Raw genomic sequence first — 24,014 nt, 5'->3', positions numbered from 1 at the left:
TTTTGTACATCACCTCTATTCCGGAAATTTATTGAATGCATTTCAGTTATTTTCGTTGTTTTCCAGAAACTGAAAGTGGTCATCTTCGATTTTAAAATGGTGTCCAGGGTCAATGCTTGGCTTCTATACATCATTTCGATTACGGAAATATGTAGTAGTATTCGGTTATTTTCGGCTGTTTCCCAGAAGTTGCCATTTTACAATTCAAACTGGTGTCCGAGGGCCGGAAGTCGCCACAATTAAAAATGTTGTCTGATGTCGATTTGTGGCTTCAGTGCATCATGGAAATTCCGGAAATACGCATATTGGGTGGTATTTGGTCATTTGCCGCTGTTTTCAGAAACCGGAAGTCGCCATCTTCGATTTCGAAATGGTATTTGGAGACATGCCAGAAGAAGGAAGGGTGTCGATACATTATGGACATGTTTGTTACACCTAAAAACATTCACTTGCCAAATTTGGTTATATTCGCTTGATTGGTTCTCGAGCTGTGCGAAATTTGAGTTTCATTTGTATGGGACCCCTTCCTTATAGACGAGGGAGGGGTGTCAAACCATTATGGATATATTTGTTACCCCTAAAAACATTCACCTGCCAAATTTGGTTCCATTCAGTTGGTTAGTTCTCGAGATGTGCAGAAATTTTTGTTTCATTTGTCCCTTCCAGAAGAGGGAGGGGTATCGAACCAATATGGACATATTTGTTACTCCTAAAAACATTCACATGCCAAATTTGGTTCCATTTGCTTGGTTAGTTTTTGAGATGTGCAGAAATTTGTGTTTCGTTTGTATGGGACCCCTCCCTTCCAGAAGAGGGAGGGGTCTCAAACCATCATAGGAACCTTTCTCGGCCCCTAAAACCCCTGCATACAAATTTTCACGTCGATCGGTTCGGTAGTTTCCGAGCCTATATGGATCAGACAGACACCGGACTGCATTTTTATAGGTATAGAAGAAGAAGATTCGATTATTTTTCAACCGATCTTTTATTTTTGGCCGTTTTGGAAAGGCGAAAAATAGAACTTTCGAAACATATAAATATGGCTAAAGAGTTTACCTATATGTGATCAGTATGGTTTATATAGGGTGGGGCAAAGGTATTATAGTTTTACATTTACATCTACATTAATTTTCTGTATCCTGTGTAAAACTACTATGATGTTATTTACACAACCGTTGCTACGGAAGGGTGATACGTCATACCAATGTTTGGGTTTCATATTTTTGCAGCGCTAAAGTATAATTTAATAAAAAAAATAGTTATTCCCCTGCCAAAAATAAGAAGTTTAAGTAATGGGTAATTGTGCAGTCCCCTGTTATAGTGCTACTAATGATTGTGCTGGAAAAAGCACCAGTTTTCATTGCTCTCCGGAGAAACAGGCGTCACGAAAAAAGTGGATATAGTTTTAAGGAATTAAAATAGATCATTTATTTTTGAAATCAAAGCGCAAATGTGCCAGAAGAAACAGGTACGTGCTTTGAAAATATGGAATAATATCGTTTAGTTAGAATGAACTAATTCTAGATGTCTCATTTATTGACTGTCGCCACCTGATAAACCACCGGACCGAGCTTGAACATGTATTTTAAAAATGTGATAAAACAGCCCTTCTTGAATTCAGATTCGAATTACGTACTGTATTTTTCAGCCGTTTCCAGTGAAACTAGCAGTTTCTTGCAGAGCTCCAGATCCGGATAGTTGATGATTTCTAAAGAGACCGATATGTAAATACAGAAATTCTGTCAGAGTGTTCTCAAGATAGAAATAACAACATGAACAAATCAACAATATAATACTGTTCAAAACAAACATCATATCATTGACAATTCAATCGTAAGTGCAGAAAAAGATATCCAGGATTTGATGATTTTAGTCCATCCGATTGAAAAAAAATACATCGGCATAAAAATTATGGAATCATCCTTCTTATTTTTATTGACTATGATACAAGTCAAACTATTTCAATTTTTATTTCAAGCAGTAAATATGGGGTTGTCGATTGAAAAGTGTAGAAGTTGTGGGTTCGAGCCCACCTGCTAGACTATATTTTTCGAAAATTTCTAATGAACTATTTCCCCTGTTAGAACATTTTTCAATCTTCGACCTTACATTTACTGCTTGAAATATAAATTTATGAAATAAAACAGAACAACATTTGGATTCTTCAAAAAGCCTACGCAAAGATTACTTAGAAGAAAAAAATACACCAACACAAAACCCAGAAGAAACAGCCTTAAAATGGAAGAAGCAAAAGTAAAGACAGAAAAAAATAAATTTAAATTTCGTTAACTGAATAAAAATTGCAAAAAGTGTTGTTTCGAATGTATTAAACGTTAGTTCAATTTTTAGAATAATTTCGGATGTTTCTAATTCTAAGTTTGTGATTTTTTAAATAGTGCGGTGGGAATTACTACCGTTTCGTTTGCAACATTAATTGCACTGTTTATAGCATAAATCCTAATAATCGTTTCGAAAAATTTTCAAATCATCTTGTAGTTTCGGTACTGCTTTTTCATTGCAAAAATCAACTGGTTTGAATAGAAAATTGAACAAAAAAGATAGTTCGAGAATAATACAATCCCCTAATGTATTGTTTTCAAAAAAATTGTTTGTGAAATAAGTATAAATATAATATCAGAAAAAATATCCATATGAGATTGTACAACAATTTGCGGTATGACGTCACCACTGTTCACTTGGATGGTGTTTACATTTTTAGACTCGCCACCACAATCTTACTTACACTTCTTCCACACCCTATATCAATCATACTGACTGTAACCTATACCGTGTTTCATCAGCTTGACAATACAGGTCGGACTCGATTATCCGGAAACTCGATTATCCGGAATTTTAGACTCGATTATCCGGATTTTTTTTTTTTTTTTTTTTGGTGTCCGTTTTCAATTTTTTGCTTTGCCATCTCTTCTGGCATATTTGTTACCATTTGAGTCACTTCCGGCATGTTTGGGACATGTTCGAATTAAGTGAAAATAATCAATGTCCAATTTTTTTTTTTGCTTCTCAAGATTTTTCCCATTTTCGCCTCAAAAATAACTTCTGGTTACGCCACTGCACCATACAAGTGAAATAAAGAAAATCGTTTCGTTAATCGTAAAATTTCAGTATTTTTTGTGTGATTCGATTATCCGGAAAACTCGATTATCCGTAATGAAAATGTTTTTGATGTTCCGGATAATCGAGTCCGACCTGTATCAGCGTGTTTGTATACTTCGTACAGCTCGTGATTCATACGCCTGCGCCACACCCCGTTCTCTAGTTTGCCTCCGAGTATTGATCGCAGGATTCTACGCTCGAAGACCCCAAGCACTCGTCGATCGGCCTCCTTCCTTAAGCTGGCTACGCAATCCGTAATAAGCCCTATTCGCCGCCGCAATCCGCCTCTTCACTTCGCGGCTCACCTCGTTGTAACATGTCACGAGAGTACCAAGATGAACAAATTCGTCGACCACTTCGAAAGTATCCCCATTCATCTCCACCGTAGCAACAACACCCGCACTGCCGCTCATAGCAAGTCCGTCTCATTTGCGTTTTGGTGCTGATGAGAAAACAGCAATCACAAGTCGTAACGCTTTAGGTGAAATTTTGCACTCAAATGCTTTTTCAATCAAGACCATCAACAGAATTTAGTACTGCAATGACAATCTAACACTTTTGCATCATAAAACTTGCATACACACCGGAATTTGATTAAAATTTGTTGAAAATCATATGCTGGTACTCACATGCGATTACTTTTACGGTACGTAGCCACAATGATAGCAAGTCAGTCCCATAGCCAGCCACGACCGGTGATGAAAAACATACTACTGCTAACCGATGGCGGTGCTATACCTTGCGTTTGAAATGAATCCATCGCTGGTCAATTCATAAATGACCTTCTCTCGTGCTTTATTAAACAAGTTTTTTGTGAGAAGCATAACACAATGTACCAACTGGGCCGCTCAAAATGAAATTAGATTTTCTTTTCACATTAGATACTACTGATAAATTCGAAATAAAATACAAAAAGTAGTATTTGCTAAAGAATGCTTGAACTAACAATACAGTGACACACCTAAAGCGTTCACTGTCAACAAACAACAGCTGAAAGAAGCTACTGGTGGAAACTTAGTCTTGAAGAAAACATTGTACTATCAGCTAGAGCCACACGATGTAGAACACGTAAAATTCAATCAAACCTCCTATCGAATATCACTTGGTACATCCTATTCTAAACCTGAAGACCGTAAGTTGTGGTAAATATCACATTTTTCATAATCATTATTGGCTGTGGGGTTAAATTGCAAAGATTTTTTCAATGGGACAAACTTGTGATGACTTTTGCTATGGGACAAACCGACTTGCTATTTTTTTCATAGTTCCTCAGAACGAAGTATTCAAAAATATTTGTTTAATCGAAAGTGTATATAAAAAGAAATTGATTCCATAAATAAACTCAAAATTGATAAAAATGCAATTGGGACGGACTTGCCATGAGCGGCAGCGCAGGACTACCACGCCCTCTGCCAGCCACCATGTACTTCGTTTTGGCAGTGTTTATAGTGAGTCCAATTCTCGCAGCTTCCCTTTTGAGAGCCGTAAAGGCCTTCTCAACTGCTCAACGGTTAACACCAATTATATCAATGTCGTCCGCAAAGCCCAGAAGCATGTGAGACTTAGTGATGATGGTGCCGCTCCTCTGCACACCTGCCCTTCGTATTGCACCTTCCAAAGCTATGTTGAACAGCAAGTTCGAGAGCCCGTCACCTTGCTTCAGACCATCCAACGTCACAAACGCATCTGAAAATTCGCCCGCTGTCCTGACGCATGATGTGAAACCGTCAAGCCTTACCTCATCCATTATTCCCCAGATAATGCGCCGTCCGATTATTACCAAGCGTAATAACATAACATAAGTAACAGGCACATCCCAAAAACAACTTGGGTTATTTACATCTTCTTAACTATTATTAGACGGCATTCGGCTGAACTTAAACTCAATACGTAGATACTCCTGCCCTCCTGAAAATTTCGAGTTGGTATTATTTTTTGTTTAAAAGATATGGGCTTTCAAAGTTGGTGCCGCAACGCATTTTCAAGCGAGAAGCGAGCGAGCAGTACTACTATTGACAATCCCTGTTTCAGTTATATGCAAAAATTCTGTATGGTTTGTAAACTTAGTTTGATAGAAATGATTTTGGTCAAAATATTTTTCTGTTACCCAACTTAATGATGAAGACAGTATACCTTATGCCGCTAACAAATCGCAAACCTACCTACACACTTTACTAAAAAAACAATGCAAAATTTAGTTAGGGGACAACCGTACATAACGCACCAGCGCACAGTGGCCGGAAGCCGGACAAAACTCAAGTTCTGATTATTGATATTTTATTTTTTTTAAAGTTCTACTGTATTGAAAAACGTGTTTTCCAAATATTAAGACAATTGGATTAAATTTGAATTTTTGAGAGCACATTTAACGTTGTTAAGTCATGTTATTTCAATGATTTTTTCGCTCAGAAAGCATATATTCGGGTTTACTTGAACTAGTAAATACTCACCTAATTCTTATTCGAATTCAATGCGATAGGTTGCATTTTGAAGATAAATAATCAGAATTGTATTTGGTGTTGAATGTTTTTATATAATTCATCATAGCTTTTGTAAAATGTTTGAAATACCTATTAAGTGGTCTGAAAAAAACTTTTTTTTTGCGCAAATGTATGCTGTACGATCTGACCCATCGGTTCCCACAGGTCGCATACTATGCATTTTATAGGAATTTTTCTCTACTTTTCGAATATTAAGGTCCCATTTTGCCCCTTTCTGCCCCGCTGAACAAAAATTTTAGTTGAAAATAAAATACCGTAAAACGGGGTAACATTAATCATTTTTTCACTTTTTCGTGAGTATTTATATATTTTACAACTGAAATTACAGGTTTCATATTTTTAAAACCAGTACTGGCATCCTTAGAACTTGAGAAGTTAGTTTTCAAAGCCCTTCGAAAATCCTGTACATTAAAAACATTCATTTTTCGTCGTTGTTTAAATTTTCCTCATTTAGGGTAACTTTGATCAGTTTCAATTTTGAATAGTTTTGAAACCTTTTTGAACTAAAAATGTTAGATAATGCTTTGATAACATGTTTAGAGACGCTTTCCGTTCTCCTTGACTGCTTTTACTGCGGAGGATAGTCCTGTCCTTGCATTTAGCCGCGGTATGTACTGCGAGGCATTTTTATGCCATATGTAATTTTACCTTTCGATGATGAAAAACGTAAACGTTGGTCGCGAAAGTTGCTGGAGGTATTTTGTAAGTCAACAATCGTTGTAAAATTTTTGTGTTCAGAAAACGTATGTTGATCTTATATGCAAGGCCTTTTCAACAACGGAAGTATCAATAGGCCAGCTCTAGCCTCTTACGTTCTATGCTCTAGCCAAGGCAACAGCCTGGCGTAGGGCAGGATGTTGTCTTGGCTAGAGCATGAAACTGGACTTTCTTAACAAATATAAACTAATTAACATTGAATGTAATAAGTTTGACTAAAATTTTTTCTGGTTGATTGAGAAAATTTAATAACGAATTCGGAAAACATGTCAATGAATACGAAATGTTGAATATTCGACTAGCATAAAGTGTTTTTTCTGACACTTACTGAGAGTAAGAAATATGACGATCGAATAAATTTTAAAGTTTGGTCAAAAAAAAATTTGACAAAATTTCAACCAATACAATATTATTCAGACCTCGAATGACACAAGACTAAGATGTTATGCTCAATTTTAGCAAAAGTAATCACGGAGCAGTTTTATTTCAACTGTTCATGAGAAGGGTAAAACTGATCAATGTTACCCGCTGATCAATGATACCCCGTTTTACGGTAGTTTGAATGAAGGCACATGGTGATTTGTGAAAGTTACGTTGTTTTACAGAAGTAGTTAGTAGTTTCATTCAATTGTTCATCGGCATCATCATCATCGGCTTACGTTTAGATGTGAAAACAAGGTAAAAGATCACATATAATTGTATTAAATTTACATGAATATTCATTTTTCAAACCAATGCATTAGGTTTTAACATTTTACTCGTCATCGTCAGTATCATCATGACTGAAAATTAAAAAATCTTCCACCTCTTATGGGAAAGTGCTTTTCGATTTGTTGTTGTGTCTAAAACTCGGAACTACCGGATCTGACGCAATTAGCAGCTCACGAAACATGTCACCGATAGTTCTCTCACGTGATCCTTTCCAGGCTTTTTTCTCGTGTTTTCCGGTTTGCTTTATTCATGCTTTCTTGGACTCCTTCCGAAAGGTTACCAATGGGACTCGAAGATTAAACGATTATTTCACATCCTTGAATTAGTAATTTGTGTACTGTTGTTGAACATCCATACAATTTTACGTAATAATGAACGGTAGCGTTGGACTTAAATTTTGATGCATCAATTCTTTCGCCACTCGAAATCGTTGCTAGCAGCGTCTGAAATCGCTGGATCAAATTTAAATCGACTCCTGTTATCTCCAAAGAAAATTCTGCATTGGGAAAAACGTCTTGCTGTAATACCGTTATTGCTATTGCTGAAGCCATCGTGCGGTTTGTCGACAAAAAATTCTTTTTTAATTCACTGTTTGATGCTGTTGAGCTGATCGATGTTACCTGTTTTCAAATATTGAGAATAGGTAATATTTCCATTCAACTCTACTCCGAAAATTTATTATGAAATTTAAGTTCAATATTCAATATTAAATTTAAATATGATATTTGCTCTCTGAGAAAACTGCAAATATCGACAAATCAATAAAAGTCTGCACACGGACTCTAAAAATCTTCATTTTCAGATAAATTTGCATATCTGGTATCCCTTATTACTATAATACGATGGTGACACGTCACAAATTATGCACTAACGTATATAGACACTGTATTTTTACTAGTATGAAAACACATAAAACTGGCATACCCCCTTTTGACCATGTTAAACGACAAATTTTTACTTAGACTCAAATTATTTTAAATCTATTGAAATGGGACCATTTTGCATATTTCAACATATATTATACTGTATAGTTCGTTTCGAATGCGCATTTCTCTTAAAATAGTATAGCGTGAAAAAAAGACAGAACAGTTAATTAATGGCAGTGGATTTTTTTAAAAGACAGCTAATTACACACAACATTGATCTTATATGAATGAATATTTCTTTGTTTTCTACTCACGTATTTCAGTTTAACGTATTTAACATGTTGTTTCCTAAATTAATGCGATGTATTAATTGAGCCAAAAATGATATCTATTTCAATACTACATGATCGCAGTTTTCCAACTGCGAAATTTGGCACACAATCGGCTGGTTCACATTTTGTCAGTTTATACTGGTTTCCTATATTCGCTTCGCCAGAAACTGACTATACTGACACCGTACTTATTTAAATTATATTTATAATTAAAAATTTAAATTATAATTTTGAAATAATTCATTATTATTAAATATTTTATATAATAAATACTATCCTCAGTTTCGCTGATGACTACTGGATCCACAAACATAACAAAAGATGGGAATATAAATGAATAAAGATATACATAAAAACACAAAGAAGTAATTTTAGCCATAAAAAAATTTTAATTGCCCTTTTGGGAGATATTTTTCCAACTTTTTGAATTTTTGATACCAAAATTGAATTTTTCATAAAAAAAATCAACCCAATATGGATTTTCCTAAAATTTAGAAAATCTATACCGAGCGTCTTAGCAGAGTGACATAAGAAATCAAAGAAATAGTTATCGGTTTCCGTTATACTCTACTATAAATCTTACTATAAATTTATAGTAGAGTATAACGGAAACCGATAACTATTTCTTCGATGGATTTTTCTGCTTTTAAAATGAACATTTTGGGTTTTGTCCGACTTTTGTTCGGAGACCCGCCACTGTGCAGCGAGTTAAGATTGCCCATGCTTTTACTTTTAGTCATTATGGTGCACTTTTTGGTATGAGAACTGAAGAACGCTGGGTTTAGGGGGGTGGGTTTCTCGCTTGAAAATACATGTTCGGCACCAACTTTGAAAGCCCATATCTATTAAAAAAAAAAACACCAACTCGAAATTTGGTCAAAAAACCTTGTGATTTTTTTCAGATTTTTTAATGCCCCAGAACTTACTTTTCAACTTAGTTACTATTGAAAATATATTTTTTTCATCAAAAAAATGTTTTCATGAACTACAACTTAGCATGCATCTGCTGTGAGGATTTCATCAAATTCGATGCAATATTTTAAAAGAAATGTCTATTCAAAAAGAATACTGACCTAAATTTCAAATGACAATAACAACTTTGGAAAATGGGAAAATCAACTTCCCGAGTGAAACTCTTGAAGTTTTGAATATTTATTTGTAAAAAAAAACATCGCGATTTTTAGTGATCCGTTTTACGAATTCTGACCCAATGGTTTGATTCGTAGTTAGCCTCAAAAGTCGAAAACTTACTTCGTAACGGTGTTCGAGCTCTACCAAAAAGATGGGACAAATTGTAACTCTAACTGTCCAGTTTTAATAGAGGATACAACATGTTTAAGTTCATCCAACGGCCCAACAAATAGATGATTTGCGATTACATACTCATCCGGGACATCTATGTTATCATAATCTATGGTTAACCCATGTTAAAATTCTTCGACAACCATATGGTCTGATTCTACTTTGATCCGAACCAACAATAACCCGCTTGTCTAAGCGGATGCAGAGCCCCCATTAATTTACTTTTTCGAAAACCTTTAATTCAAAATTTTATTACTTTTTTAATTGATATATTTTATTGAATGACACTCTCTGACAGCCCGGGAACATGTCATTTACTTTATATTTTAAAATGCTTATATCAAAGCAATCATATCAATTTAGTCATTAGCTCTGTTGATAAACAAAAATAAACTATCACGAGAGTGGTTTTCTTCTGTGGTTTTAATTTCTACATATTGTGAAATCGTGTTGAATTTCCCGCGTTAACCCTACGAGAGAAGGAAACTCTTATCCGCCACCGTTTTGGGTTCTAACACACGGGCGTCGCCGCGTTCAATAACGGTTCGACTATTAATAATTTTAAGTTCGTTTGTTGTGTTGTTAAAGCGGGCTGCAAAAATCACTACTAGCATGCATTCATGCGGTTAAAAGTTACTCATATGATTATAATTATATCCGCTCTTACTACGTTATCAGTATTCGTGCGGTGATGTTGTAGCTCTCATGATACAAAAATTCATCTGATACCTATTTATTTGCGCTGCTGAGCAAGTGTATAGTCGATTTTTATTATGTCCGCTAAAATAGTGATTATCGGAGCTGGATCGGCAGGAATTGCTGCCGCTACTCGTTTATACCAGCGCGGATTAAAAAATGTGCAAATCTTGGAAGCTACGGATCGCATAGGCGGGCGTGTTCATACAGTTCCGTTTGGAGAGAACGTGATCGACAAAGGTGCCCAGTGGTGCCATGGTGAGAAGCAAAATGTAGTCTTCGAATTGGCAAGTCCCCTAGGGCTGCTAGAGTCATCGATAATTGGTGGAAATAATTTGCTCATTCAATCCAATGGTGAAATAGTTAATCAAGCATTGAGTGATCGGTTAATGCAAATGGCTGGGGAGATTGCTGAGTCGGAGGAACTTGAGACGTACGGTGGAACATTCGGTGATTTTGTTACCGAGCGTTTTATGAAAGCAGTCAACGAAGAGAAGAATAAGGATATTGACCGGGAGCTGGTGCAACAATTCTTGGTGTCCTACCACAATTACCAGAAAGGTTACAATGCAATAGATTCGTGGTATGAATATTCCGTCAACGACGACGCTGAGGATTGTGAAGGTAACCAAACCCTGAGTTGGATGGGTAAAGGATACCAAAGTGTACTGGACCTCTTATTGGTAGATAGATCGACTGTATGTGCTGCACATTTTCAACACTATAAACCACATTTGTAATTCTAGGGACGACATCCTTCACAAAACGGTGATCTAATTCCCATAGAAGAGAAGATTGTATTCAACAAATTCGTTAAAAACATTCACTGGAACCGTGGACCAGATTATCCGGTTACAATTTACTGCCAGGATGGCAGTCAGTACGATGCCGATCATGTTATTTTAACCATGTCACTGGGAGTTTTGAAAGAAAATTTGCAAACAATGTTCACTCCACAGTTACCATCGATCAAGCGAAACGCAATCACAGGGATTTATTTTGGGACAGTGAACAAAATTATTATGGAGTTTAAAGTTCCTTTTTGGGCTGAGGTTGGAAACACTTTCAGTTTACTGTGGGGCCAGGATGAATTGGAGAGCTTACGTGCATCGAAATACGCCTGGACGGAGGGAGTCTCAGCATTCTTCAAAATCGATCGCCAACCAAAACTTTTGGCCGCATGGATGATGGGGAAAGAGTGTAGACAAGCGGAACTTTTGAGCGGTCAGGATATCATCGATGGACTGCTCTTTCTTCTGAGGAAATTTTTCAAAGAAAAACAGATTGACCCACCCATCAAAATGATACGGTATATTTTTGCTGCATCAATTCTTTCTAAACAGAATATTACACAATCTTATTTCACCTACAGGTCCCAATGGTTCTCAGATCGTAACTTCCGTGGATCCTATTCCAGCCGTTCAATCAAAACGGACCTTCTACAGACAGGTTGCAATGATCTAGCAATTCCCCTAACGGACTGTTTCGGTAAACCTGTGTTGTTGTTTGCTGGCGAGGCTACCAATAGTAAACATTACGGAACTGTGCACGGAGCTATCGAAACTGGTTGGCGAGAAGCGAATCGTTTGATAGATTTGTATGAAAAACAACAGAAAAAGGTCGAAACCGTTCAGACCACTTAAAGTAAATAAACAACAATAGCTCTCTATCTTTGATACAGAAGTTATTGCTAAAACTTCCTGAAATTTTTTGACTTCGAAATTAAAATTAAATTTTCATATGAAATTAGTAATATTAAACCACTTCCACATTTATAACATTTTTTATAGAACAATTATTACCATTTTTATATTTGTTACAACTTTTTAATATGTTAATGCCAACCGTATTCTTAACACTTTTGCTTCGATGTAGTAATGTGACGTTTTTTTCCGGCGTTTCGCACTGATTAAAAATACTATCTTATCGCTTTGTTATACAACAACTATATTTATCTTGCTTAGGCGCGATCACAGCGCGCGTTCACGCACAGCAACAACAAAACGAAAAATATCTAAAAATGTAAATTTCGCTCATACAATGGACAGCAGAATATTGATAATTGGTGCCGGATCGGCTGGTATTGCTGCCGCTAGTAGACTACTTCAGCGCGGTTTTAAAAATGTGCAAATTCTTGAAGCCAGTGGCAGGATTGGAGGCCGTATACGAACAGTTCCGTTGGGTCAGCATGTAGTCGAATTGGGCGCTCAGTGGTGTCATGGAGAAAGGAACAACGTTGTGTTTGAAATGGCAAACCCAGTGGGGCTCTTGGAAGGTTCCTGTTTTTCACGAAGAAATATTTTGTTGTTTTCCGATGGAACAAAGGCTCTATCAAAGGTAACAGATCGACTGAAAACGATTGCTGACCAATTGATGCATGGTCCGGAAATTAGGCAGTCTGTACAAACTTTAGGAGATTATTTCATCGGCGCATTTAAGCAACAAATAAAGGAGTCCCATGATCTAAGCAGTATAGATGACAATTTGGTGGAACAGTTTATAACATTTTACCACAACTATCAGAAAGGTTATCTGGCCATCGAATCCTGGCAAAATGTATCAGCAGCCAATTCCGCTGATTATGAAGAATGTGAAGGAGATCTTAGAATGAGCTGGAGAGGAAAAGGTTTCGAATGCTTGTTAGATTTGTTGATGGTGAGCTATTCGGATGTGTTTTTGACTATTATGTGTGGCTAACATTTCTTGGTACTCGCAGAATAATCATCACAATTTGTTTGACGAAAAAATCAAGTTGAATCAAAGAGTCATACACATAGTTTACGACGAAGAGCCAATCAGGGTGATGTGTGAACACGGTGAAAAGTATGAAGCGGATACTTTAATTATCACCATTCCGTTGGGAGTTCTTCAGAAAAGATGGAAATCACTTTTCTCCCCGGAGCTTACCAAATCCAAAGTGCGCGCTATTCAGGGCTTGCATTTTGGTACCGTCGATAAAGTGTTTTTGGAGTTTGATCATCCATTTTGGATAGCACGTGGAAATGTATTTCGGTTACTTTGGAAACAGCCAGATTTGGAGATAATACGAGCTTCCCAATACAAGTGGGTTGAAGGTGTCACCACGTTCTTTTGCGTTGATAGCAATCCAAGAGTGTTAGCAGCGTGGTTAGTGGGAGCAGAAGGGCTCCAAGCGGAGTCATTATCGGATGAAGAAGTTAAGAATGGATTGTTATTGATTTTGGGAATGTTTTTCGCCGATGTTGTTATTCCAAAACCTATCAATTTCGTCAGGTAATTTTCAGGACAGAAAACCATAGAAATGTGAAGCCGTATTTAATTTTGTAGGTCTACTTGGGGCAGCGATCTGAATACTTTTGGAGCTTATTCTAGTCGTTCATTGTTAACAGAAAAACTTGGAACCGGGGCGACTGATTTATCCGAACCAATTACGAATTCTGTTGGGAAACCCATACTCCTGTTTGCTGGCGAAGCTACCAGTCACAATCATTGGTCAACTGTTCATGGCGCCATTGAAACCGGCTGGCGGGAAGCAGATCGTATAATAAACTACTGCAAATGAAGAAAAATTTAACAAACAAAACGGGCTGATAAAAGCTTTCCTTAAATCCAATTTTGAATATAAAGTCCTTACTGTAATATGGTGAGATTTCGACATCATTCATCTAGTTTTAGGCAATGATGGCCTATTTAAATACGCTTCCCTCCGTTAAAGTCAATTTTTCGATATTTTTTTTACGATTATTGACAAACCAAAGACCCAGAATGCTGAAAGGGTTTCGCTTTTTGTTCGAAAAAACATTGTTGTTTTCGTATCAGTCTAAAATGGGCTATTTTTCATAGAACTCTTGAAAATTGAAAAATAATTTTAAGACTGATTTCTAACAATTTTTGCAATTCTTTTCTTAAAACATTAGGCCGCCAATTAATAACTTTACGTACATGTAAGCAATTCTTTCCAGGAACAAAAGTCCTGATATCCAGTATCCAACGAAAAATTGTTTGATTAAATTACCATTTGAATTACTAAACTAAACGCTTGCAGTGCAACCAAATATCACTCCAATTTTGGTTAACATATATATATTTACAACAATTCCTTGTTTTGCTTGATGTCACTGATACTATAAATTGCAAATTTCAATACTCAAGTTAATAAAGTTAAGTTCGTGATTTTTTTTAAATAATAATCAAAATTGCTGCTGATAAAACCGATCGTCGATCTAGTAGCCCTGCGCGTAGCAATGAATTTGTCCATACACGTGCAGACAAACGTCAAAGGGGTTGTAGAACATAGTGTTATATTTATTCAATGGACTGTGAAACTATAAACACTTTACTATACTGTAAACAGGTAAGGCAAATAGTTCAATGTTCGGTACATTTTTAACTACGCGTAATACAATTTCAAATTGCATTTGCTTGTTTTTGGCGATCTAGGTCACAATCCAAAAGCACGTGGTTTTTGCCTATTTTTTGCTACTAATACAAACAAATGTCTTCTTTTTTCTAACCTATATATACCTCATTGATTTTACTCTGCGTCGCTTCGAAAGAACCGTCAATGCCACTGACGATAGCGCACACATGCAATCCCAAACGGGCTGTTATTTTTCATATCCTTATGTATGTCGGTTCTTCCAAGCTGTCGCTAATGACAGCCCAACAAACAATTGGGCTGAATAAAACAGCTAAAAAATTCAAAAAAGCTGTATAAAGTCTGCATACAGGTGAAACGGATTGCCACAACGCTCAGGTTGATTTATCAGCTGAACAAGCAACAAATTCAGGTTTAAACAAACTTGTGAAATACTCCACGCCATTACACTAAAGACACTAAAGTAATTGGATACTAAAAAGGTAATTTTCACTAACAATAATAGAAAAATAAAAGATGAAAAATACGCACAAAAGTGCAAAAAATCGAAAGATTTAGATGTGTTCGAATCGCCTAAACAATGAGCCAGCTACTGTTGGCTGTAAAAGTGTTTTTCTACAAGCTGTACAAATAATGAATAATCGCTTCTACAGAATCGATCAGCATGTATAAAAGTTGTTTAAATGGCTGAGTTATTTCTTATGAAGCCCTTGTTCGGCTATTTAGCAGGCCGAATGTAACAAGTAGCCGATTAAGTTCTCCAAAACCGACTGATTAAAAGCTGATTAAACATTTAGAAATAAATTAGTCGACCTATGTTCAGCCGTCAGCTGAATAAGATTAGTTATAAAAGCGCTTATATAATCAAAAAAAAAATTTTCTTGGGAGCCTTAACAGCGCGACATCCTTCGGCATAAATCCGAGCGAGCTGTCAGGTGATTATGATTCACGAGACTAAGACCAATACTAAAATATATACGTTTAAGAAAAAAGAAAAAAATCGAAGAAGTACGAGTGCAATATCATCGATGACAACCGCAGCCGATCAGTAGGCTGTCAACAATCAACAGGACTTCCTGAAAATGAACGTGTGCAACACAAGACAGATTTGTTGCCTGTATAAGTTTTAGCTGTATGTGAGCTCTCATGAATAGTTTATCAGGAGAGCCCAGTCGTCAGTATAGTGTCGCACCGCAGTACTTTCCCGAAGCCTGTTCTGAACTAACCTATTCAACCGTTATGGTAGGGTAGGGTTTTTCTTAGCATCTACTGAACCAATCGGCTGGCTGAAACTTTTTTTTAGCAAATAAAAATGGATTTTTTTACTTGTTACACTTGAATTTTTAAATAGTGATTTTTCTTGGAAAAAACGATTTGTTTTTACTAAAACGGCCGCCATTTTGGCAATTTTTGAAATTTTTCAAAACGGCTATGTAACAAGTTAGATAATCCATAAAAACAAGCTAAATTTGAGCTAAATCGGTTCGAAAGATGCTGAGAAAAACATCTGATGGTACGTTTTTGAAAAACATGGTTTCGAGAGAAACGCTACCAACCGCGAAATACTCACTATATCTGTATCCAGGACATGCAAAATATATCTCCAAATATACCTTCATCAATAGCCAAAATACTCAAACACATCACTTTACTCTAAACATCCGAAAAAACTTATTCGATTATTTTTCGATCTTCCAGAATAGGGTCCCCCTTATGCACTTCTAGAACACGTGCCTCAAAGTGGTCAAAGTTTCACTTTTTTGACCGATTAAAAAATGTACAGATAGTAAGTTCATGAAATTCTCGACATCGAAATTTTTTTTCGATGTCTTAGAAATGCATAACACCTAATGAAAATGCATAAGTTGTAGTTCATGACATTGTCGATGTCGAAGTTTTTGTTTGATTCCAAATGTCTTAACTTTGAAAATATCAAGGGGGAAGAAGGTAGGTTATATAACGCTACGTACTTTCAGGGGACTCTGAAATTGAGAGTTTTAGCGTTACGTAATTTGTTTACTACACCTTAACTAGATCACTCAATTTCGCGTTTTGGTTATTTGGGAAAAATAGTTGAAATAGATGTTCCATACATAACACTCATCAAGCCATTGCCTAACTGGAACAACATTTTTTCCCATCCCACTGCTTGATCCGAACACGAAATGCACTTTTTCCATGGTAAACAAAATAACAGAAGTAGCGAGCATTCTACGTTAGGTTGATACCATGATTTGCAATGCCATTTTTTGTGCCAGGCCAAAGAGTATGGACCATACATATACAGGGTGTTCAATAAGTTCGAATACAACTTTTCACAGCGAAAGGGTCATGCCAAATTTCAAAAACCGACCATGTACATTTTGTTCATTGGCCCAAAAAAATGATCTGTGCGAACTTTCAGCTCAATTGGACATGATTTAGGAGTGCCTCAAAGCGCTCAAAGTTGTGATTTTTCGACCTTCGAAAAACTACCAAGGAGAGAGTACAGGAAATTGGGAAACTCGATTTTTTTTCGATGCCAAATGTCCTAAAAATACATGTTATCTCGAAAAATAAATTTTGACCGAAAATCGACCTTCTGGGACTAGTCATGGCACGGGTAACGCAACGGTAGTGACATAAGTTTCCTACTATGATTGCTTTTTCCTATTCAATAATAATAAATTTCTTTTCAATTGTTTTTGGAACCACCCTAGTAAAAAAATAAATGGAAAATGAAGTTTGAGATACCAAATGAGCATTGAAATAATTTACATCTGGTATGGAACGAGCTGTGAGTAATTCTAGAAGTCCGTTTTAAAATATTCCACATTAAGTAGGGATGTTAAATTAAATAAAAATAAAATATCGCTTCATAAGTTTTGAAAAATTAACTCCTTGGTGTATTTACCGCTCGCTTAAGTAACTTTTGCACTGGGGAGGAACATGTTCATGTGAAATAAGCAAAATAAACCACAAGAGATGCTACCAATATACGCATCCGCATCCGCGAATGCGGAACATCCGCATGACAATTGACATTCGCATCTACATCTGCATTCGTAATCACATATCCGCATCTGCAGATATCTGAAAAATCACATCCGTAACATCCATGATATTGAGCTATCGGCTGCTCAGAAAACGGTAAAGTCCCAGAAGGTCGATTTTCGGTCAAACATTTTTTTTTTTCGATATAATCTCGATCTCAACGTTTTATGCATTTTTAAGACATTTGGCATCGAAAAAAAAAATCGATTTTCCCATTTTCCTATACTCCCCCCTTGGTAGTTTTTCGAAGGTCGAAAAATCACAACTTTAAGCGCTTTGGGGCACCCCTAAATCATGTCCGATTGAGCTGAATTTTGCACAGATCATTTTTTTGGGCCAATGAACAAAATGTTTATGGTCAGTTTTTGAAATTCGATGATGAATTTTTTTTTTCATACAAGCATTGCAATCCTAATGTGCATCAGCTTTAGCCTCATATATAGAGTTCTCCAAGCGAAAACTCACGAACACTACGACACGGTCCGCTTCACCCTGTATATTGAAATTTGTGAGAGTGTGAATCAAACTCGGTAGTTTTTTATTCTCTCAAACAAGCCGTACAAGATTCACGCGGTAACAGAGGCTTCAAGAAGAAAAGGCTGGACAGAGCCAGACCGATACCTTCGCGGCACGCAGGTCGAAAGTTAGTGTTCCCTGATGAGAAATTCTCTGTCTAACAGCAGCCGAGCAATGTCCAAAATGATCTCCAGCATTGCCCTGTTCCATATATTCCTGAGCACCGATGGCTGATGTTCGGGGAGGAGGGGGGGGGGGTGCGTATCTAAACAATGTCCAAGCGTGGTGTTGGAAGAATTTGAGTGATATTCTCGGTAATACTTTGTGGCCTCCCCGGAGCTTAATCCCCTGAACTTTTGTGTATGGTTGAACATGCTGGCCAAGTATAGCGACCAGTGCTGACAAAAGTCATTTTCCCCAGCAAAATTCTTCGAAAATTACAGCCAATCATTTTCAATTTTCACTTCCAATGATCGCAGCACTCTTTCAGATACACTAGATTTTCGTCCTAGTAACGTGCTGTTATACTCAGATGAAATAGATCGCGCGCATCGTTCACGGTTACGGAATAAAATTTGACGACAAATCCAACCAAATGATCTTCACTTCAAAGCGAAAAAGAAAAACAAACAGTCCACTCAACCAAAATGAACCCCACCGAAACACTTTTTCACTGACACTGACCGATGCCTTGACAATCTTCGTTAACTGATAAACTGATTTTGTTGTCTAGCTTTCATCGCATGAAAAATAATGAGGTGTTTTGACAGTTCACTTCCATGCAAAAAGCGGGAAGGGAGAACTCTGAAAGGATTGTAAAAAAATAACGTTTATGGATGCTTTTTTTCACATTCACTCAAGAGTGTCAACAAATATCAACCCTGAAGCGACCATAGGGTGAGCACTATGGATCAATTTAAGAAACTTATTTCCAAGATCTGGGACTAGATGCCGATGGAGCATGTGCGTGCCGAGTGTTTTTCTTTTGAGAAACGTATCAAGCTCGTCATACAGCACAAGGGAGGCGGTGCTCCCAGCTAATATGTCGTGAATGTTCTCAATAAACATTGCGTCAATAAAAAATGACTCAGAAAATAATATGTTGTATATTAATTTTTTAAAACATTTTAAAGTGTATTTGTATTTATTGAACACTTTGTATAAAATGCATAAATAAAAAAAAGGTAAGTATTACAGCAACCCCTCCAATAAGACCAATTTTTCGCAACAAATTTCAAAATATTCAACGCCTGCCGCGTGATGTACTGTAAATTTAAACAATGTAGATTGATAAAAATATTAAGAATTGCCAAAGAATCAACATTTCTCAACATCAAGGGGTTAAAGACCTTGAGCAACTTCAAAACTCGCGTGGTTTCAACGAGAATTGCTTAGATTTAACATAGAATGTTCTAATGTTAATTTTTAACCTTGTATCTGAAGCAGTGATTGTTACGCGCATAAGATTTCGTAAACTTTTCTCTAAATCAGCGGTTCTCAATCTGGGGTACGCGTACCCCTAGGGGTACGCGAAAGCCTTCAAGGGGTACGCGAAAAAAAATCGGTAATGGCGGGCAAAGCAATTTTTTTTTAGAATACTCCATTTGTTGTTCAAATTTGCTCTTGAAACATGACTGTAGCAATCAAACAAACCATAGTTCAATTTGAAACCTGAACTAGACTACCACAACATAATTTACCACTACTCCCTCCCATTCTGCGAGAACATTCCAACCCAGGGGGTACAATTGATTTGGAAAATATTGTCAAGGGGTTCGTGGACAAAAAAAAGGTTGAGAACCGCTGATCTAGAAGATACTGATTAGACCGGTAGTCCTGTACGGTTACGAAATCCGAAATTTGCTCGTGGAGGACCAACGCGCAGTCTTCGAACGAAACATATTGCGTACCGTCTTCGGTAGAGTGCAAACGGACTACGGAATGCGAAGAAGGCAAATGAATTAAGAATTGCAGGAGCTTTGGGAGCCAACTAACGTTCACATTGCCAAAATTGGCAAGTTGCGGTGAGCTGGACATGTCGTAAGGATGCACATGGACAATATGCCGGTAAAGATCTTCGGTTATGGAAACCCCTCCTTCAAGAACGGAACAGCGAGGTGCACAGTATAGGCAAGATGAATCGATCAAGTTGAAACCGCTGGAGTGGAAACAAGTCTAACATGCATTAAAAGCCACACCGAGGCTTGTGACTACTCGGTAAGGTAAGCTTAAGGAAACCGTAATTCTACTGACAAATATAGTCGTGTCGTGTGTATTTTTTTTTTAATTTAAGGGGATATTTTCAAACATGGAAATCATTATTTTGTCTTGGTTTTACTCCAGAAAAAATTCGGAAAGTAGCTGTTGGGATTTTTCGGTTCGTGTACTTTGCAGTTTCTGTTATAGTACCGCTATCATTTTTACTATACTCCATAATCAAGGACTTAAAGTTTACTGTACTGGATTGTCAATTGTTTGTTTTTGTACAAATCTACAAGTCTATCTGCTTCTCTCCATCCACTTCCGATGGCACCCTGTACGGTTGAGTAATACTCCGGGTGTGTTGCTTCACCGGCAAATTGAACCACGGGTTTACCGTTGGCGTTGAACAATGGCATCGCCAAGTCAGCCGCCTTGCAATCCAAAATGTCCGAAACAATTGACCGGCTGGTGTAAGCTCCTCGAAAGTTTTTATTAGAGTACCAATTAGTACGTTTGAACGATTTGGGATTCGGTACAGAGTATTTTGTTAAAAATTTGCGCAGAATGAAGTGTAAACCTTCAATGACTTTTTCCTCGGGAAGTAATTCCATTGTTCTGGCATCTTTGCCATAAATCCAACCTACTAAAATATTTGGCTGGTGCTCGGGTACGAAAAAGCTGCAAATACTTTCCAGCCACTGTTTGTCTGTTTGACGAAGCTCATCTAAATCTTGTTGATTCCATAGAATACCAAATCCTCGCCAACCTTCAGGCCAGAAAGGAGCATCAAATTCTAGTACCATTTTATCAATGGTGCCTATGTAGAGGCCCTCTATAGCATTTGTTTTAAGTGCGGGTAGTGTGGGACTAAAGAGCGTACTGTGTATTTCTTTCAAAACTCCTAAGGAAACTGTTATTATAACGTGATCAGCCAAATAGCTGCTGCCATCTGAACACGTGACGAGTACGGGATAGTCAGGATTAGTTCCATAATCGATATTGGAAACACGTTTGTTGAAGACTGTGAAATCCGCTAACGGAATTGGAGTTGCGTTTTGCTCCGGGAGATTTTTCTGGAAATTGATTTAATTATGTCTGTAATTTTATTAGTGAACGGAACGTACCATCAAAATGTCGAGTATTGTTTTAAATCCTCTTATCTTCCAATTGATAAGGTACTCATCTTGATTGTCAGTGAATTCCAGCAGTCCGGGAGCGGACAGCTCGAAGAGGCTATCTACTGCATTGTATGTTGTGTGATATTTGCGGAAAAAATCGAACACCTGATAACACGTTTGAGTATCAGTATCCCCAAATTTACCACTTTGCAGCGCTTCCTGAAAGCTGTTCTACCTGATTAGATTATGATTATATCTGCATGTGCAAGCAAGTACCATTCCATATAATAATCTCCTAAAGATTTTTCGTACGCTCTTAGTTTTTTAACATCCGCCGTACAATTTGTTAGCAAGTCCATGATTCGATCGGACACATATAAGGGGACCTCTTCGCCGTTGGATTTTATGCACAATCCATTCTCACGATGGGAGTTAATCTCAAGTAAATTATACTGAGCTGCCATGTCGTATACGAAATTATCTTTGTTGGAATGTACCCTGCAATGTTACTAATTTAAGATGCGTTAAATTTCAAATTTCAGCTTATATTACCATTGCGCTCCACAGTCCAAAACGTTGTTTCCGTACGGAATGGTATGGATTCTTCCGCCGATTCGATTTTCTGCCTCTAGAATGGTTAAATTTCGAAAACCACTTTCATACAAACGTGTAGCAGCGGCGATGCCGGCAGCCCCCGCACCGATAATTAATATTTTCGGTACCATCGTGTCAGTCGAATTATAAACAGCTTGATGTACGAGCTTCACGCGTTCAGTGTCAGCGGTTTACTGATCGGAAAATTTCGAATTTGCGTGGCGTGGTAGGTACAGGTGCGACTTTGTGAAGATTGTGTTTATAGACGGCGTTTTAGCAGGTATTTGTATATACATCAATTTTCGTTTGCTTGTTGTGATCACTGAAAAAGCTGTCAATAATCTACTTTCGGTAGAACGATTGGTTCTATAATGGTTTTATTTCAGAAGGAACTAAATGAGTTTAAGAAAACCAATTGAGCTCTGTTGATTGATCAACCATCCGTCGAACTGATGGAGTTATGAATTCAATTTAAATATATTTTTATTGAGCAAATTCTCTAGAGCTTTTAAAAATTTTGTTTTATTATGACAAACGAGTAGAACATAAAAATTAATAGGTACATTTTGAAACTAAAATCACATGAGTGTCGTCAGACCCACGCATGATTCGTTGGAGGAATGACGCAATTTGGTTGTTTATTAAATTTATGTCTAGTACTCAAATAATTGTATACTCGAATTAAATTTGAACTACATTTTCTAGACTGTACTTTATTGATACAAGGAAAGGGGTGATAAAATGGACACCCTAAGCTCTGTCTCAGTTTTCTCCTTAATTAAATATTAAAACCATGAGTCGATCGCGCACATTAACTGAGTCACTAATGGTTAACACAATATATAAGCAGAAGCCCTCAAATCTGATATTTTTCGAAATTTTCTTGAGTGTTTTTAAAAAGAGTTTTTCAGGGGTAAAATGGACACGTGTGGGTAAAATGAACATAGGGAGGTGTTAATATGAACACCTTGAGCGTGCAAAATAATTATCAATTTACTGGTAATAAAACTTTATTCCATAACACGTGACACAGTTGTTTAAGCTTGTTTTACGGACGTTCCGCATTCAACGGCACGCTTAACCGCGGCCATCTGGTCATCGGTCCAGGTTTAGTTTTGCGTTATTTTTTGATACAAACACAAAGCATCTAGAATTTTGAAATGAAATTTGCACAATTTTTCTATCGCCACTAAGAAATATTTTATTCTATTTTACCCGCACAGTACGTGTTATTGAAAATACTTGAATATATCGAAAAAATCATTCAAACAATTACTAACCTTTATTGATTGCTGCTGGTTGATTGTCTAAGTACTGATATTTGTAAGGGTTTTAACAAAAAAACTGTTTTTCACTAAAAAAGGTTATTTCTTTTGAGCCAAAATTAACATCACCACCACGAATGTGCACGTGTCTTTTGTTTTTGTTTATTATTTTCGTTGTTTGACTGTTTCATGTCGCATAGTTTGTCTCAAACAGCTTCTAGTGCTTCTAAGATAAGGTGCGAATGTAGTTTGTACCATGTTTTCAACGTAATAGTCAAGATTTAAGCAGGTGTCCATTTTACCACCTCTGTTCATTGTACACACAATTCCCCTACGGTCTAGAGAATGAAAACTTGCTTGTAAAATATAAATGACAATAAACAGCAAATTTGTTCTCATTGTTGTTTATATAACTATTCAGAGTTGCGGTTCTCAACCTTTTTTTTGTCCGCGTACTCCTTGACGATATTTTCCAAATCAATTGTACCCCCTGGGTTGGAATATTCTCGCAGAATGGCAGGGAGTAGTGGTAAATTATGTTGTGGTAGTCTAGTTCAGGTTTCAAATTGAACTATGGTTTGTTTGATTGCTACAGTCATGTTTCAAGAGCACGACGGCAAGGTTGAAGTAGAATACTTTTACAAGAAAGATAACCCGGCTGCTTGCGTGTCAGTCATTTTTTCTAGT

General features: G+C 36.9%; 3 protein-coding genes across 3 annotated transcripts; 2 read left to right on the top strand and 1 right to left on the bottom strand.

Moving 5' to 3' along the window:
• Positions 1–9,981: 9,981 nt before the first annotated feature.
• On the top strand, positions 9,982–11,948 carry LOC129722028 (peroxisomal N(1)-acetyl-spermine/spermidine oxidase-like). The gene is made up of 3 exons (XM_055675209.1): positions 9,982–10,925; positions 10,989–11,551; positions 11,615–11,948. Exons 1-3 carry the CDS (start codon positions 10,320–10,322, stop codon positions 11,883–11,885), a joined length of 1,440 nt encoding a protein of 479 aa, XP_055531184.1. The 5' UTR covers positions 9,982–10,319; the 3' UTR covers positions 11,886–11,948.
• On the top strand, positions 11,932–16,200 carry LOC129722029 (spermine oxidase-like). The gene is made up of 3 exons (XM_055675210.1): positions 11,932–12,897; positions 12,959–13,494; positions 13,549–16,200. Exons 1-3 carry the CDS (start codon positions 12,283–12,285, stop codon positions 13,781–13,783), a joined length of 1,386 nt encoding a protein of 461 aa, XP_055531185.1. The 5' UTR covers positions 11,932–12,282; the 3' UTR covers positions 13,784–16,200.
• Positions 16,201–20,562: 4,362 nt separating this feature from the next.
• On the bottom strand, positions 20,563–23,404 carry LOC129723778 (spermine oxidase-like). Its single transcript, XM_055678196.1, has 5 exons — positions 23,343–23,404; positions 22,021–22,384; positions 21,745–21,966; positions 21,475–21,694; positions 20,563–21,423 (listed from the first exon to the last, which is right to left on the bottom strand). Exons 2-5 carry the CDS (start codon positions 22,191–22,193, stop codon positions 20,593–20,595), a joined length of 1,446 nt encoding a protein of 481 aa, XP_055534171.1. The 5' UTR covers positions 22,194–22,384; positions 23,343–23,404; the 3' UTR covers positions 20,563–20,592.
• Positions 23,405–24,014: the final 610 nt, after the last annotated feature.

This window comes from Wyeomyia smithii, chromosome 2 (genome assembly GCF_029784165.1).
Source record: "Wyeomyia smithii strain HCP4-BCI-WySm-NY-G18 chromosome 2, ASM2978416v1, whole genome shotgun sequence".
Taxonomy (NCBI): Eukaryota; Metazoa; Arthropoda; class Insecta; order Diptera; family Culicidae; genus Wyeomyia; species Wyeomyia smithii.
The sequence above is the reverse complement of the archived record's forward strand: the minus strand, read 5'-3'. Positions and strand labels throughout refer to the sequence as shown.